This window comes from Motacilla alba, chromosome 3, assembly GCF_015832195.1.
Source record: "Motacilla alba alba isolate MOTALB_02 chromosome 3, Motacilla_alba_V1.0_pri, whole genome shotgun sequence".
NCBI lineage: Eukaryota > Metazoa > Chordata > Aves > Passeriformes > Motacillidae > Motacilla > Motacilla alba.
The window spans coordinates 109,385,748-109,400,450 of record NC_052018.1 but is presented as its reverse complement, the minus strand read 5'-3'; the positions used below and the strand labels follow the sequence as shown (position 1 = coordinate 109,400,450).

The 14,703-nt window shown below is 39.3% G+C and overlaps 1 protein-coding gene across 1 annotated transcript in view; it reads left to right on the top strand.

The window, feature by feature from the left end:
* Window positions 1-14,703, top strand: part of PSME4 (proteasome activator subunit 4) — a 44,124-nt gene that overhangs the window by 20,856 nt on the left and 8,565 nt on the right. The window contains exons 15-41 of the mRNA XM_038131849.1: window positions 907-1,005; window positions 1,348-1,417; window positions 1,833-1,900; window positions 2,407-2,622; window positions 3,761-3,918; window positions 4,532-4,627; window positions 5,210-5,265; window positions 5,799-5,855; window positions 6,043-6,098; window positions 6,181-6,279; window positions 6,371-6,433; window positions 6,588-6,683; window positions 7,029-7,160; window positions 7,733-7,942; window positions 8,075-8,211; window positions 8,441-8,494; window positions 9,014-9,143; window positions 9,774-9,855; window positions 10,157-10,310; window positions 10,867-10,936; window positions 11,360-11,485; window positions 11,823-11,975; window positions 12,380-12,484; window positions 12,956-13,047; window positions 13,424-13,555; window positions 14,142-14,350; window positions 14,477-14,562. Of these exons, the coding sequence (XP_037987777.1) occupies window positions 907-1,005; window positions 1,348-1,417; window positions 1,833-1,900; window positions 2,407-2,622; window positions 3,761-3,918; window positions 4,532-4,627; window positions 5,210-5,265; window positions 5,799-5,855; window positions 6,043-6,098; window positions 6,181-6,279; window positions 6,371-6,433; window positions 6,588-6,683; window positions 7,029-7,160; window positions 7,733-7,942; window positions 8,075-8,211; window positions 8,441-8,494; window positions 9,014-9,143; window positions 9,774-9,855; window positions 10,157-10,310; window positions 10,867-10,936; window positions 11,360-11,485; window positions 11,823-11,975; window positions 12,380-12,484; window positions 12,956-13,047; window positions 13,424-13,555; window positions 14,142-14,350; window positions 14,477-14,562 (3,006 nt within the window). The remainder of the gene's footprint in view (window positions 1-906; window positions 1,006-1,347; window positions 1,418-1,832; window positions 1,901-2,406; window positions 2,623-3,760; window positions 3,919-4,531; window positions 4,628-5,209; window positions 5,266-5,798; window positions 5,856-6,042; window positions 6,099-6,180; window positions 6,280-6,370; window positions 6,434-6,587; window positions 6,684-7,028; window positions 7,161-7,732; window positions 7,943-8,074; window positions 8,212-8,440; window positions 8,495-9,013; window positions 9,144-9,773; window positions 9,856-10,156; window positions 10,311-10,866; window positions 10,937-11,359; window positions 11,486-11,822; window positions 11,976-12,379; window positions 12,485-12,955; window positions 13,048-13,423; window positions 13,556-14,141; window positions 14,351-14,476; window positions 14,563-14,703) is intronic.

The following is a 14,703-nucleotide window of genomic DNA, read 5'->3' as shown; positions in this document are numbered from 1 at the left end:
CCCTGTATCTGTTTAAGTTCTGGATTTTCCTGTCTTGATGATGCTGACCCACCCAAGCCCCTGCTTTCCTTTTCTCTCCCCCTCCCTGCCACTTCTTCAGCTGGGCCAAAGAGGCTGTTCAAGGAGCTGTGTGGTTAATGGGATCAGAAAAATTACCTGGATTAAAATAACTCCGAGAGAGAGGGTGGAGAATCCAGGTTATTACATGGACAGCTTCTTTCCCTGTAGTTTGGGTTACCATATTTCTGTTTAAATAAATATATACTTGGAGATGCCAGGTTTTGTACATTTTGAACATTGGCACTTGGGTATGATTTTTGTTTGGAATCTTTTGGTAAATGCAAGTCTTAAGTTAATTCTTCATTGTCATTAAGTATTTAATTTGTATTTCCCTGTTTGTCCATTATTAAAGTATTCATGGGATCTTCATTGGATATAGTTGAGCTTACCTTGCAAGGTGTTGGATGGAAATAATCTGCTTTAAAACTATTTAAATAGTTGCTATTTAATTCCCAATTTATTTGTTAACCGAGGGATGTCTTGGCTTTCCTTCACTGTGACATGTGCAATAAGTTTTCCTGTCATCAGCCTGTGACTTATTCCTGGAAAACATTTTCTGTGTAGTTTTTCAGAATTACCCTAAACTTATATTAGTCATCAAGAGCTATCCACCTCCTCTCTTCCCAAAGAGAACATTTCAGGCTTTCCACAGAGCTGCTTTCTCTGGCTCTCTATTCTTGATTTTTTTTTTTTTTTTTTGGTGTGAATTGTGGGTTTTTGGTTTAAAAAAACCACAGGGTTGTGTAGAGATAGTGCCTTCTTTGTAACATCAGACATTTTGGGATACCTAATTTGTTTTGGTGGTTTTTTTTAAAGCAATCTCCATCTCTTTGTCCTCACTTTTAGGTTGCCTTGGAGAAGGTTTTCAACTTTGCTGTTTCAAATATATTTGAGACAAGAGTTGCTGGTCGAATGGTTGCCGATATGTGCCGAGCTGCAGTAAAAGTGAGAGAAAATCCTGTTAACTTCACTCCCTCTTTAAAAAAGAAAATAGCTCATGCTGCTGATTTTTCCTGTGTAATATCTGTATTTTTTTCATATCAATACAGGTGGCTCTTAATATTATTTCTTCTAAAATTGGCTTGTTGCATATAGCAATATTTCAGGAGGTTAATTCACGTGGTATTTATCTTGCATTTATGTTAAATTTAGGTTTTATTGACTGAGAATCATGAAGTCAGGCTGACTGTATGTTGAATTGGAGTTGGGATGCAATCTAGTTTTAGATGTTTATTGGTCCCTCAGATATTATGTTTTAAAATGGACTTTTTGTGATGCTGTTTGCAGTGCCGCCCTGAGGAGTCCTTGAAGCTTTTTGTACCACATTGCTGCAGTGTCATAACTCACCTCACAGGCAGTAAGTTTCTAACATTTCCGGTGTTACTGGCTTGCTTTTGGGTTGATTTTTGGTTAGGCGTGAAAAGAATATCTAAAACTTCGGGATGCTTTCCACAAGTTCATTTCAGCAATGGACAAATCCATTATTCTCCCTAAAAAACCCAAAGTGACAATTGTGTAATTTTAAGGTCAAAATCTGTCTGGCTGCAAGACCACGATTCCTTAAAATTGTTGCAGTTTGAAATGTCTCCAGACATTCCTCAATTTCAGGATGGTACATCAGCTAAGATGACTTCCAGCTGGATGTGGGTGCAGTGTGAGTTGGAGGGTTGGGAGTCAGGTTTTGGGAGGGAAGCATCTGGATTCTGGTGCAGCTTGTTTGGAAAACTTGGCTGCAGTGTGGTGACAGGAGTGCTTATCCCTTGTTCCTCTAGATGATGATGTGTTACATGATGAAGAGCTAGATAAGGAGCTGCTCTGGAATCTTCAGCTTTTATCAGAGGTATTCCCAAAAACGTTCTTCCTGTGGTTGTGTGTCAATGCATCCTGCTTAATCCTGCCCCTGAAAGGAGAAAAATATAAACTTCTATTAAAAGCAGGGTAAATGTTGTGTGAATGGCACTGGAGAGCTTCTGGTTTTTACTAACTTTGAATGCAACACGAGTGGCTGTTGTTTGAAGCAAATAAACACAGTGCTGCACGTGGGATGAAATTAAAGCAATTGTTGAGGGGGAGTGAAAGAGCAGGGATCAATGCAGGGAGAAACATAAGAAGCTTTTTGGTGAACAGAAATATTTTAAAGTTAATTTAAGAAAATACAGAAGTGTTGCTAGAAAATTCAGGATGGGGTCGAGCAGATGGTATCACTGAAACTTCTCCAGCAGCCGTGGCAGCATCAGTTCAGTGGGAGCTGGAGAATGGAGCCTAGCCCAGCTGGGCTGAGCAGGGTGACCCTGCCTAGCCCTGCAGGAGCAGACTGATGTTTGCAATGTCTTTCTGTGCCCCCAGATCACTCGAGTGGATGGCAAGAAGCTGCTACTGTACAGGGAGCAGTTTGGGAAGATACTGCAGCGCACCCTACACTTAACCTGTAAGCAGGGTTACATTCTGTCTTGTAACCTACTGCACCATCTTCTTCGTTCTGCTACACTTATCTACCCCACAGAGTACTGCAGTGTGCCAGGTGGCTTTGACAAGCCTCTTTCTGAATACTTTCCTATCAAGGCAAGGATTTTCATTTATTTAGGATTAGAGGATTTGACTTTTTGTTGGTTTGTTTTATTTTAAAAGCAGTCGTACGCTCTATGGTTTTATTTGGAGATTTCTAGACCATGGTAGCAGCAATGGGAAGTGATGCTTTGGGCTTTGACACAGAGAGCAAATGACAATTGATTTAAAGTATATTGGTAGCAAAAAAATGAATACTGACTGTTGTTTGAGTAGTTTTATAGTTTGGATAGTTTATATGACTTACTAGTGGATTGTGATGTGTGTTTTTTACCATGATTGCATGATTACAGTAAGTTAATACACAGCAAGGAGATGTGGTATTTTACAGGTCAGCAGAATGCCAAATAATGATTCTACCACTGAGCTTGAGATAAAATGAAAGCAGAAGTGGCAATATTAAAAGTTACTGAAACTGTCAGAAGTCATGTGCTGGTCTGCTGTTAAGACTTTGAGGTTAATTTATCAATATTCCAGTTTAAAGGCAGCAATTTTCAGCTGACTTGTTTCAATATACAACTGCATTTTGCTGAAAAGTGTTTTTACATAATTCCCAATTGTAGATAATCTCTTGTTACTGAAAGCTAGTCCAGTTTTGTAACTGATGGGGACATCCATTTGGGCCAGTTAATCATTTGAAAACAGGCAAAAATGTCCTAAATGCCAAGCACCAAAAACCCCCAACAAAACAAACAAATCAACAAACCCCCAAAAAACTGACAAGCACACAGTCATTTTAAATTCCTCCTCTGAAACTGAAAAAGTTCACAATGACTTTGCTGTTCTCTATGGGAGTATGAAAAGTCTGAGTTGTACTTAAGAATCTGTCTGAATTTATATCCAGTCAAAGGAATAATTAAGTTATATTTCAACTAGACCAGTGCAGTCCTTTTCCTTTTAGTGCTTTCAGATATGTGTTATTTTCTAGGTATGTGTAGACATTCATAGGGTTGGGATTTCTGTTTGATTTTATGGTAAAGTTATTTTTCCTAGACTTACCAGGATAACTACTTTACTTTATAGCAGCAGTTGGTTCCCATGTGTTTGGGTTTTTTTAATGATATTAAATGCTGTTTTTTTTTAAAAACACAATTCAAGTCGCTTGATTAACAAGAAGCATCTTTATTTGCTGCAGGACTGGGGTAAGCCAGGTGACCTGTGGAACTTGGACATCCAGTGGCACGTCCCTTCATCTGAGGAAATAAGCTTTGCTTTTTATTTGCTGGATACATTCCTGCAGCCTGAGCTCACCAGGCTGGAGCTCTATGCACTTGGAGAGCTGGAAATGTCCAGGTAGGATGGAGAAAGGTGCATGTGTCCATTCCTATCCTGCCAGTCACACAGGCAGTACAAAAACTGAGAGGAAAATACTATGATGTTGCACTTCAATGTTATTTTAAGATTTCCAAAGCTCCTACTTTAGCTGAGATAGCATCAAGGTTTCCTTCAAGTAACACAGGAAAGAAGTTGTTCACATTTTGAATTTTAATTTATCTTCAGACTGTAAAATATTCACTCCTAAAGTATTCCCTCATCATCCCCATGGACTGAAGGAGTTGTCTTGGCCTTGGGGTAAGGAGTTATTTCATCGGTTTTAGCTGAGATTTAAATAAAATTCTTCAAAGCAGTTTTCACATTAGTTTATCTTACCTGCACAGTTTTGAAATATAAAATCTCCCATGTTTTCCAGAAAATGAAGTTAAATATTGAAGTTAACCTATTTGTAAACAAATTAGGTTGTCTCAAAAAAGCCCAGCTTGATTTCTGCAGTGCTTCCTCCTGTGTTTAGACCTGATGCAACTAAAGAAAAACCTTCCATAAAACTTCACAAAAAATATGTGCTTTGTCATTTGTGTATTTTCAAGCAATTAACAGATAAGTAACCAGGTTTTCCTCTTTGTTCAAGAGATGATGTGCAGCAGTGTCTTGCCATTGTGCACAACTGCCTGATTGGCTCTGGGAACATTCTGCCTCCTCTCAAAGGAGAAAAGGTGGCTCATCTGTAAGTAACATTTTATTTTGTATCCCAAACAATTCTCAGTGATTATGTTCCTTCATGCTGGGTTTTAGTGCTTTTTTGCTGCTGTTGTCACATAACTGCTGCTAGAAGCTTGCTTTTAGGGAACACTCTTAGTAAATACCAACATACAGAAAATTCACTTGTCAGGAAAGGACTCCAACTCTCCTGTCCTTCCCTACAGCAGGGAGCCATGTGTGTTTCAATGAGTGTGTTCACAGGTTTGGCAGGGACCAAATTCCTGCCTGTTTAATAGAACTGATGAGGTTCTGTTAACTGGGAAATCAAAATTCTGGGTTTGGGGTGTCTTTATGGTGTCCCTGCCTCTGACAAAGTCTGACCCAAAGGGTCATTTAAATGGTTCATTTAATTAAATTAACCCATTAAATTATCCATTAAATGGTTAATTTATAGATATGAGAACTGAGACACACTATTGCTAAATCCAGAAGTCTGTGTGCTACAGCCATGAAATTTAAATTGTTACAATGAATTAAACACCAGTGAAATGCACATAACCTCATTATTTGTGTAATGTGTCGTTATACTTGATTCATTTTCATGCAGGGTCCCAAGTCTGGTGTCTTTGGAAGAGACAAAGCTGTACACTGGTGTTGAATATGGTGAGTAGATCCCTGTCTGTTCAGGTTGGCTCTAAGTGTTGCTTTTTGGTTTGGTTTGGTTTGGGTTTTTTTGGGGTTTTTGGGGTTTTTTTGTTTGGTTTTGGGTTGTTGTTTTGTTTTGTAAAAACAATGGGTTCTTTTGGGGTCCATAATTCTGATTCTTCTCTTCACAGAAATGGGTTTTTATGACCAAAGCCAGAGCTCTGTGTACACAGTTTTATTTTGAGCAGTGATACACGAGACACAGATCTGGCTGGGGATGTGAGCTCTGCATGTTCCTCAATTCCCATAGGCTAAATGAGCTGCCTGAACTTTAGAAATAAAACTGACTGTCAAGGCAGATAAAGAAGGTTGGGTACCTATAAAACCCAAGCAGCTGAGGTGATGAACTGGTGAGAGCCATGTCCTTAGATGTAACAAATGGTTATTTTTATAATAGTTCATACTGCCAGTTCTGAATAGTCTGCTCTGACTTTCCACAATAAATTGCCTTTTATGCTGCTGTATGATTAACAGAAAATGTTTTCTTTTAGATTTATCCAGGGAGAATTACAGAGAAACAATTGCAAGGGTTACAAGGAAATTGCTGCGTAAGTTTGACCACTCCTGTAACTAAAACCAACTCTGTCATACTTCAGTATGATTTTATAGATGAGGAAATTGTATTTGTTTACTTTGCCTGTAATTCTGAAAGTTAAGCTTTGCAGAAACAAAATCATTGCTAGTTTTAAAGCTCTTTTCCTGTCTGATTATGCATTTCATTTCTCCCAATTGTAGGTTACATTCTTGATAATTCAGAAGATGATACCAAGTCATTGTTCCTAATAATAAAGGTATGCTTTACACTTGTAAAACTTAAGGCCAGATGACTTGTTTTGCAAAACAATCACTCTTACCTTCTCTTTCTTTCCACAGATTATCAGTGATGTTTTGCAGTTCCAAGGGTCTCACAAGCATGAGTTTGATTCACGATGGAAAAGCTTCAATCTAGTGAAAAAATCAATGGAGAACAGGGTCAGTGACTTGGCTTTGTGAAGCTTTGGTTCCTGGTTTGCAGATCTGATACTGAAATCTAACCCCATTTAAAAAATGCCTTTTTTTACAGCTTCAAGGAAAGAAACAGCACATCAGAGCCTTGCTGATCGACAGGGTTATGCTGCAGCATGAGGTAATTCTTCCCCTTCAATCCCCACTAATTTGCTTGAAAAGCTGCTTTGCATAGTTAGCTAAATGTCACCATATCAATATTCCTGCACTGGTGTTTTTATATGTGTGAAATGTAAAAACAATCTGTCCTTTCTTTGTGCTTCCCATTAATTCAGCTGAGAACTCTGACAATGGAAGGCTGCGAATACAAAACTTCCCACCAGGAGATGATCAGGGATCTTCTGTGTTTGTCCACGAGTTCTTATGGGCAGGTGAGGAGCAGCCCCTTTTAAACTGAGTGAAATGAGCCCCTTTTAAATTTATGGAGTATTTTGTTGGTCTCTTCAAGTGATTCTACATCCTAAATCTGTTATTCTGGCTGTTTGCTTTTCAAATGTGCTTAAAAACACCTCATTTCTGGCAACACAGTGAATCTTCTGTAACTTTGTAGCTGTTCTCATGTAAATGCCAGAAACAAGGAGTAGGATTTTGTAAACAGAGTGGGGTGTTTACAACCTTCCACAAATAAGTTTGTTTCTGTGCACAAATACATGATAAAAACTTTATTATGAAATGGATGAGGATGTTACTTTTATCTAGCAAATTTTTTGTTTCAGGTCAGAAGTAAAGCTCAGCAAGCATTCTTCACAGCTCTGGGAACCTACAATTTCTGTTGCAGAGATATCATTCCCTTAGTTCTGGAATTCCTGCGTCCCGACCGGCAAGATGTCACTCAGAAGCAATTTAAAGTACTGCCTCATTCACTTGGTTTTGTGGCTGTCTTTTCAAATTGTTTAGATAAAAATTTTGAATTTTCTCATCAAAACATTTTTGAAAGTTCTTAGATGGGAATTTTTAATGGGGAAAGTGGGATTTGCTTGTTTATCAGCATGACTGATATTTTCATGGCTAGTAGGCACGACTGGTGGAAGGGATTATTCGTATTAGATACATTTTCAAGAGAAATATTGTGTTTAAATATGTTCCCTGAGTGCTCAGGTATTACCAAAATGTGAGTTAGCACCTATTTTTAAGTTATGGAATGGAAATTGAGAAGCTGTAGTCAAGGTGAAGCAGTTGTGAATCATCTCTTCTAACATAATTGAGAAATCAGGCAGGCAATCTGTGGGTAAATTAATTGGCAGGGCTTCCAGTCTCATTAAATGAAGAGGACTCTGTCAAATGACTGGAGATTTTGCACTGTGAGGCTGAATGTTTGGACATTTTCATGATTTGGTAGCTGAGTTTTTATTCTGTGGGGGTGCATGCGCTTGTTGATATCATGGATGAACCTTCCCAAACCCCATCTTCCATCCCACAGGGTGCCTTATATTGTCTGCTTGGGAATCACAGCGGGGTGTGCTTGGCCAATCTGCATGACTGGGATTGTATAGCACAGACGTGGCCAGCAATTGTCTCTTCTGGGCTTAGCAAAGCCATGTCCTTGGAAAAACCATCCATAGTCAGACTCTTTGATGACCTGGCAGAGAAAATCCATCGGCAGTATGAAACCATTGGGCTGGATTTTGCAGTGAGTGATCAATTCCTTGGTGTTCAGGCTTGTCTGTATGGACAAGGAAATTCTGTACTCTGCTGATTCCAAAGCAGAGATGTTAAAAACTTGTAAGTTCAAGTCCCAAATCTTTGCACTGTCTGTCAACAGGTTCCAGAGAAGTGCATGGAGGTGGCTGTTCTGCTGCAGAAGTCAGGACAGCCAAGTTCAGAGTTCCCAGCTCTGGGATCAGATGAAATTCAGCTGGGAATTCAGCGACAGAAGGAGAAGAACGCTGAGGCTCTGAGGTGAGTTCAGCTTCCTTGAACTGCATATTAAATGTCATCATCCAAAGTGGCTAAACTGAAAAATCCAGAATGTCCAAGGGTTGTTGGGTTGCATCTTCTCTCTACCCTTCTATTTCCCCTTTGCCTCTTCCTTTTCACCTTCACACACCTTTTGTTGAGGAGCTTCTCCTCTGTTTTTCAATGGATCTCTCAGTACCATGTGGTTGATAACTCCCTCTCTTTCTCCCAGGAACTATGAAAATTTGGTCAACATGCTGCTGGACTGTGTGGAGCAGAGAAATCTGTAAGTCCCCCTTTTTTGTGCATAAAAGTGGTTTTTTGGGGTGGATTGGAGGTGGTTGCATGAATCAATATCCAGGAGAACAGTAACCCTGGTCTTGGACTTATTTACACTGGGAGCTTGGTTTGTTAATATAAAGCATCATCACATTTTGGAGTTCAGCTTTTTCCTTAATTAGTCTGGCCTGTTACTGAGGTTTTTAATATTTGTTTAATTAAAAAAGCTCTGGTTCTCTCTGTAACACTGACATCGGAATAGATTCTAATTGTTCCCATAGTATATGTGTTAAAAAACTTGTAAAATAATATCCCTATAGGTATATCCCTATATAGGTATTTTACACCACATATTTTATGTTTTTACACCTGTGTGTTCTCAGAACACTGGAGGTTTCCCAAAATGAGTTAAGCTCATTGATTACAGCAGTACCATTATGTATTTCCATAATCTTAATACATGTAATAATTTCTGAGTAAAACTTTGGTATTTACACGCTGTTTTGAATATTCGGGTTTTTTTCAGGCCCTGGAAGTTTGAGCACATAAGCATTGGCTTCCTGTCCCTGCTCCTGAGGGATGACAGGATCCTGCCCCCCCGTGCCATAAAATTCTTCGTGCAGTGTCTCAACCACGACGCGATCGTGGTTCGGAAGGTGAGCCCAGGAGAAGGATTTCCTTTGGGTCTGCAGCTCTTTGGGCTTTACATCAAGTGCTCATGGGGTTTTGCTGGGATAAAACACAAAAACTGAGCTGGAACTCCCTCCTCCCCCTTCCAGCCACGCACGTGTACAAATTCCCAGTCCAAGAAATGGCAATCTTGGCAGTTCTGTAGCATGACATGTGTAAATCTGTAAACTGTGAAGATGTGGGATGGGCTGAGTCCTTATTTATTTCAGAGTTCTTTTGCGGAATTTATTTTACAGATGGCTGCTTTTCCCACCTGCAGTTTGTTATTTGAAGGGAGCCATCGATGTATTTTTTTTTTGTTCTGTTGCTGCCTCAGTGAGGCTCAAAACAAACCTTCTTTTCCCCAAAAAAAATTATTAAAACAATATTAAATTCAAATTATTAAAACAAAATTTTTAGTGAGAGTTTTCTGGCCTGTAAAGTAATTAATGTCCTGAATTCCCTGAAATAACCAGGATTATTTCCTTAATATTATCTAGAATAATTTCCTTACTTCCTTCCAGCATTTAATGGTTTTTTAGGGTTGATGGGCCACATCCTTCTGAGGGAAATGTATGGAATGAACACATTAATGCCCACTTTTTACTTTTCTTTAGGTGGCCATCTCAGCTGTGGCTGGGATTCTTAAGCAGCTTAAGAGACCACACAAGAAAGTGCCCATCTGCCCTTACGAAATAAGTACGTTTTATTTAATATATGACATATCTTACATTTATCCTAAAATGTTTTTAAAAGCTTTTCTGGTTAAATTAAATACAGAATCAGGATCTTTTCTACCTGGCTGGTAATGTTCTAAGCAAATAGGTAAATATTATACAGAAGTAGCATAATGGGTAATTTTTCAGTTTGGGTTTTTTTTTGCTTTTGGGGGTTATTTCTTCTCCAAAAACCTTGCAATTTGTGAGAACAATTTGTATGTCTACTTTTTAATTTTGTTGTATTTGTATGCATGTTCATTTTGAGTTTCCTCTTGGATCAGGTGGGACCCTGAAGCCTTCCAGCATCCAAGCTGGTGACAGAGCTGACAACCAGTGGCTGCACTACAACAGCCAGAGCCTACCAAAGACCAAGGAAGCCTGGGAGTCCTGCTGTTTTGTGGAGAAAACACACTGGGGATATTACACCTGGCCCCAGTGAGTAGCATTAGCTTTGAGGTGGAGCTGGGAGAGTCAGCAGGAAGAATTCTGTGGGAAATAAAATCCTGGTTTATTATGATTTTTAGCTTTCCATATATATGTATTTAAATTGATTGAACAACCAAAAAAAATGCAATTTATTTTATCCTTTGTGCTCCTTACTTGTTTTACCATTTCTGGGTGGGTTTTGTGTTGGTTGGTTTGGGGCTTTTTGTTTATTATTTCTTTTCTACTCATTTCTCTCTATATGGGCAGAAATAGGCACAAATTCCACATGGCTGTTAAACTGCTGCTGTTAAGATGAAATATTCATATTGGGAATTAGATATATGCAGAGTATTCTGCCCCTAATATCTCTGGGTTGCATGTATAGCAAAACCTTTAATTACAATCTTTATTCTGTTGTAAATTTTCTTCTTTAAATTTCAATCTTTTGGAGTTGAGGATAAATTCTATTTAATATTGAGAACATAGAAAACAACAACACGTGCTAGTGTATTTCTATTTTTTATTTTTAGCTTTTTGTTACTTATCTTTTGTTTTTATTATTCAGAACTATGACAGTTTATGCTCCAGCTGAGCAGCAACCAAAGCTTGGGCGAAGGAGAGATGAGCTGACAGAGGTAAAAGTTGCAAGTTTGTGGGGTTTCTTTAATAGTACTTCTCCTTTCTTCTCCTAAGATTACTGTGAGATCCCCACAAGATGCTTTTAATTGTATTTTTCTAATTCTTATTGTGTCAGCATACCAGAAGAAGTTGTTATTTTAATGTATCACTGCTTTTCCCTCTGGGATCATGGAATAATTGTATTAATGAGCACTCCGTTTCAAATCATGATCAGACTTGAGAACAAGGTCATTAATGACAGTGGGAAGGAGTAATTTTTAGGGGTTGTGGTAATTCCCTATAAAATGAAAGGGGAAATGGAAAAGCAAGACGTTTCTTTCCTTGAGAATGCAGATGAAACACGGGACTTGTAAAGACTGGGGTATCACTGTGACAAGCAAACACCTCAAAGCTAATCCTTTTTTTTCTTCGTGTTACAGGAGGAACAAATTATATATGATCACTTTTCTGATCCCAAGTTTGTTGAGCAGTTAATAAAATTTTTGTCTTTAGAAGACAGAAAGGGAAAGGACAAATTTAATCCTCGCAGATTTTGCCTCTTCAAGGTAAGGAGAGTTCAGTCACTAAATTGCTCTCATTTTGTAGACAATTCCCAGAGCATGGAAAAGCCACACACTTCTGGTCTCATACTGTTGCAAAACGTTGATTTTTAAAGCTGCTCTGGGTAATTCTATTAATCCTCTCTTCTGATTAACTACTTAGGGAAGCATATTTAGAGTACTGTAATGGTCTGAAGGACACTGGTGTATAATGCTCTTAAAAAAAGCAAAGTAATTTCACTTTCTGCACATTCAAACTCAAATGTTTGACAATTTTATGGTGTTCTTGGAAAGACAGTGTTTTAGATAGTTCCTAAAGACCCTTTCCCCTCTTGTTTTCCAGGGCCTTTTCAGAAACTTTGATGATGCCTTTTTGCCAGTTCTTCAGCCTCACTTGGAGCAGCTGGTTGCAGACTCCCACGAAAGCACCCAGAGATGTCTAGCTGAAATCATAGCTGGCCTCATAAGAGGTTCTAAACACTGGACCTTTGAGAAGGTGCTGGAGCAGTATTTTGAGTCATTCCTGGAAGTTAAAGAGTAATTTTGAATTATGAGCCCAATTAGAAGTTGAGGTCCTGATTGCCGAACTCGGAGCACAATTCATTGCTCGGTTCGGTGCCTGTTCTTGCCAGGTGTGAGGAAAATGCTCCAATATTAAAACTAGGAACAGTTTGGTGTTAAGGAGATGGCAAAGCTGATGTGGTTTGTAATTTCCAAGAGGAATAAGTGATTATGTCCTCCTTGGACTGCTAAATATTTATTTAATTCAGGCCTAGCTGTCTGTGCCAAAAAATAATCCTGGGAGAATCAGTACAAAAATAAAGAAGACGTTTTAATATCTGGGCTGGGTTTGAGATCCTTAAGTAGTAAGATCTTGTCTCTTGTGTTTTTGCTGGGCAGGTGGAAAAACTCTGGAACCTTCTGTGTCCATTGCTTCGAACAGCTTTATCCAACATCACAGTGGAAACATACAACGACTGGGGCACCTGCATTGCCACCTCCTGTGTAAGTATCCCATTTTTTGTCTTCTAAAGCTGGGTCCACTGTGGATTAACATTCCTGCAGTGAACTGGGAGCTGTGGTGCTGGGCAGCAGGGTCAGTGATAGGTCACAAATATCTTGGGTCAATAATTCTTTCACATCACTCAGCAGAACTCAGTGTAGCTTGTCAGCCAGAACCCTAATTAGCAAAATTCAGGCATTGTTATTCAGACGTCTCAAAAATGAAGCTAAAAATCCTTCTATTCTGATTGTATTTACCAATTAATTAAAACAGTGTGTGGTTTCATTGGGTTTTTCTTCTGTTGAGGTTCATTGTGAAGACATCCTGAATATTGCCCTTATTTAATAAATAAATCTAGGGGGTGCAAAAAAAATCATTGTCAAAACTTTCCTTGTTTAGACCTTATTTTATACATTATTTACATTTCCAACCCCCCTCATTTACTTACATCTCTGTTCCCTGTTCTTTTCCAGGAGAGCAGAGATCCTAGGAAGCTGCACTGGTTGTTTGAATTGCTGTTGGAATCTCCGCTGAGTGGTGAAGGAGGATCATTTGTAGATGCCTGGTAAAATTAATTTGAACTGTTTTGTTGTGGTTGAGCAGAGTAGGAAGTACAGCCTGGCTAAGCTGTATTGAGAGGATGCTGTGCCAGCTGCCTTGTAGGGGAGGAGAACAAAGGCAGTGCTTTCCAATTAGCTTTCCCCACACAATGGCAGGTTCTTCATGAGAATATTATTAATATAACTCAACACGGTGGGAAGGTTTGGGGCTGGCAGAGCAGCAGTACTGTTGTTTCACTGGGCAATTTTTACCCCTCTTTGCTCACTGGAGGACGCTCTGGTGCACTGACACACTTGTGCACATTCCCAAACAAAGCCTGGAGGGGACTGGGGAAGGAGGAGTGTTCTGTATGATTAAAAATGAGCTGTTCTGATTCCCAGCCGCCTTTACGTGCTGCAAGGGGGCCTTGCCCAGCAGGAGTGGAGAGTGCCAGAGCTGCTGCACAGGCTGCTCAAGTACCTGGAGCCCAAACTCACCCAGGTCTACAAGAACGTCCGAGAGAGAATAGGAAGGTCAGTGTTGTCTGCTGCAGTTCTTGTTGGGTTTTAAATCTTCATTTTATTTGGGTAGTTAGGTAGCTAAATAATTAACCTGAAAAGCATTAATGCTTGTAACAAAAATCAGATATATAATTAAGAGACTTGCTTCAGAAATTCCAGATGACTTCTCTGTATTTGTCTTTTCATAGAATGTTCATCTTTTCATTTGTCACAGAATGTTTTGGATTGGGAGGGACCTTAAAGTTCCTCCAATCCCACTCCTTGCCATGGGTAGGGACATTTTCCACTCTCCCAGGTTGCTCCAAGCCCTGTCCAGCCTGGTCTCAGACCCTTCCAGGGATCCAGGGGCAGCCACAGCTTCATCTGGGCAACCTGTGCCAGGGCCTCACTAATTTCTTGTCTGTGTTTATGTTTGACATCTCTAAAGCTCTTAGAAAAGAGACATTTGGTTTTAAATAGCTTTGAATTGAAGATGAGAGGAAATTTTCTCTAAAGGTCACCCAATTGATCTCAGATCATCTGGAGTTCACAGGTCACTGTTCTCTGGACAAGAGTTGTGCTCACTGTGTGTTCCTGCTGGCTTTGTTTGTTTTTTTAGTGTGTTGACCTACATATTCATGATAGATGTTTCCTTGCCAAACACTGCTGCAACTAAATCTCCTCGTGTCCATGAATTTACTACCCGGATACTTGAAAACCTCAAACCCCTCATGGAAGCAGATGAAGAAATCCAGAATCATGTTATGGAAGAGAATGGAGTCGGCGAACAAGACGAGCGAACTCAGGGCATTAAACTCTTGAAAACCAGTGAGTTAAGGAGCTCAGGGAATGGGGATGTGTTTTAGCACATGATGATTGAGGTCTGCAAATTGTGTAGCAGAGTTGTTAATATTTTTCTTCTTAATTAGTGATAGTTTCTCTTTATTCAAACAGTTCTGAAGTGGTTGATGGCGAGTGCAGGACGTTCTTTCTCTACGGCCGTCACGGAGCAACTCCAGCTGTTACCTTTGTTTTTCAAGGTACATCCTTTGATTTCTCCTTTATTGGTTGTGTTTGATTAAAGAAGGATTGTATAAATAAACTGAAGTTATTTTGTTTATTATATATTTATAATATGCCAAGGCCAGGTTACATGTGGCATTGAACAACCAGCTCTAGTG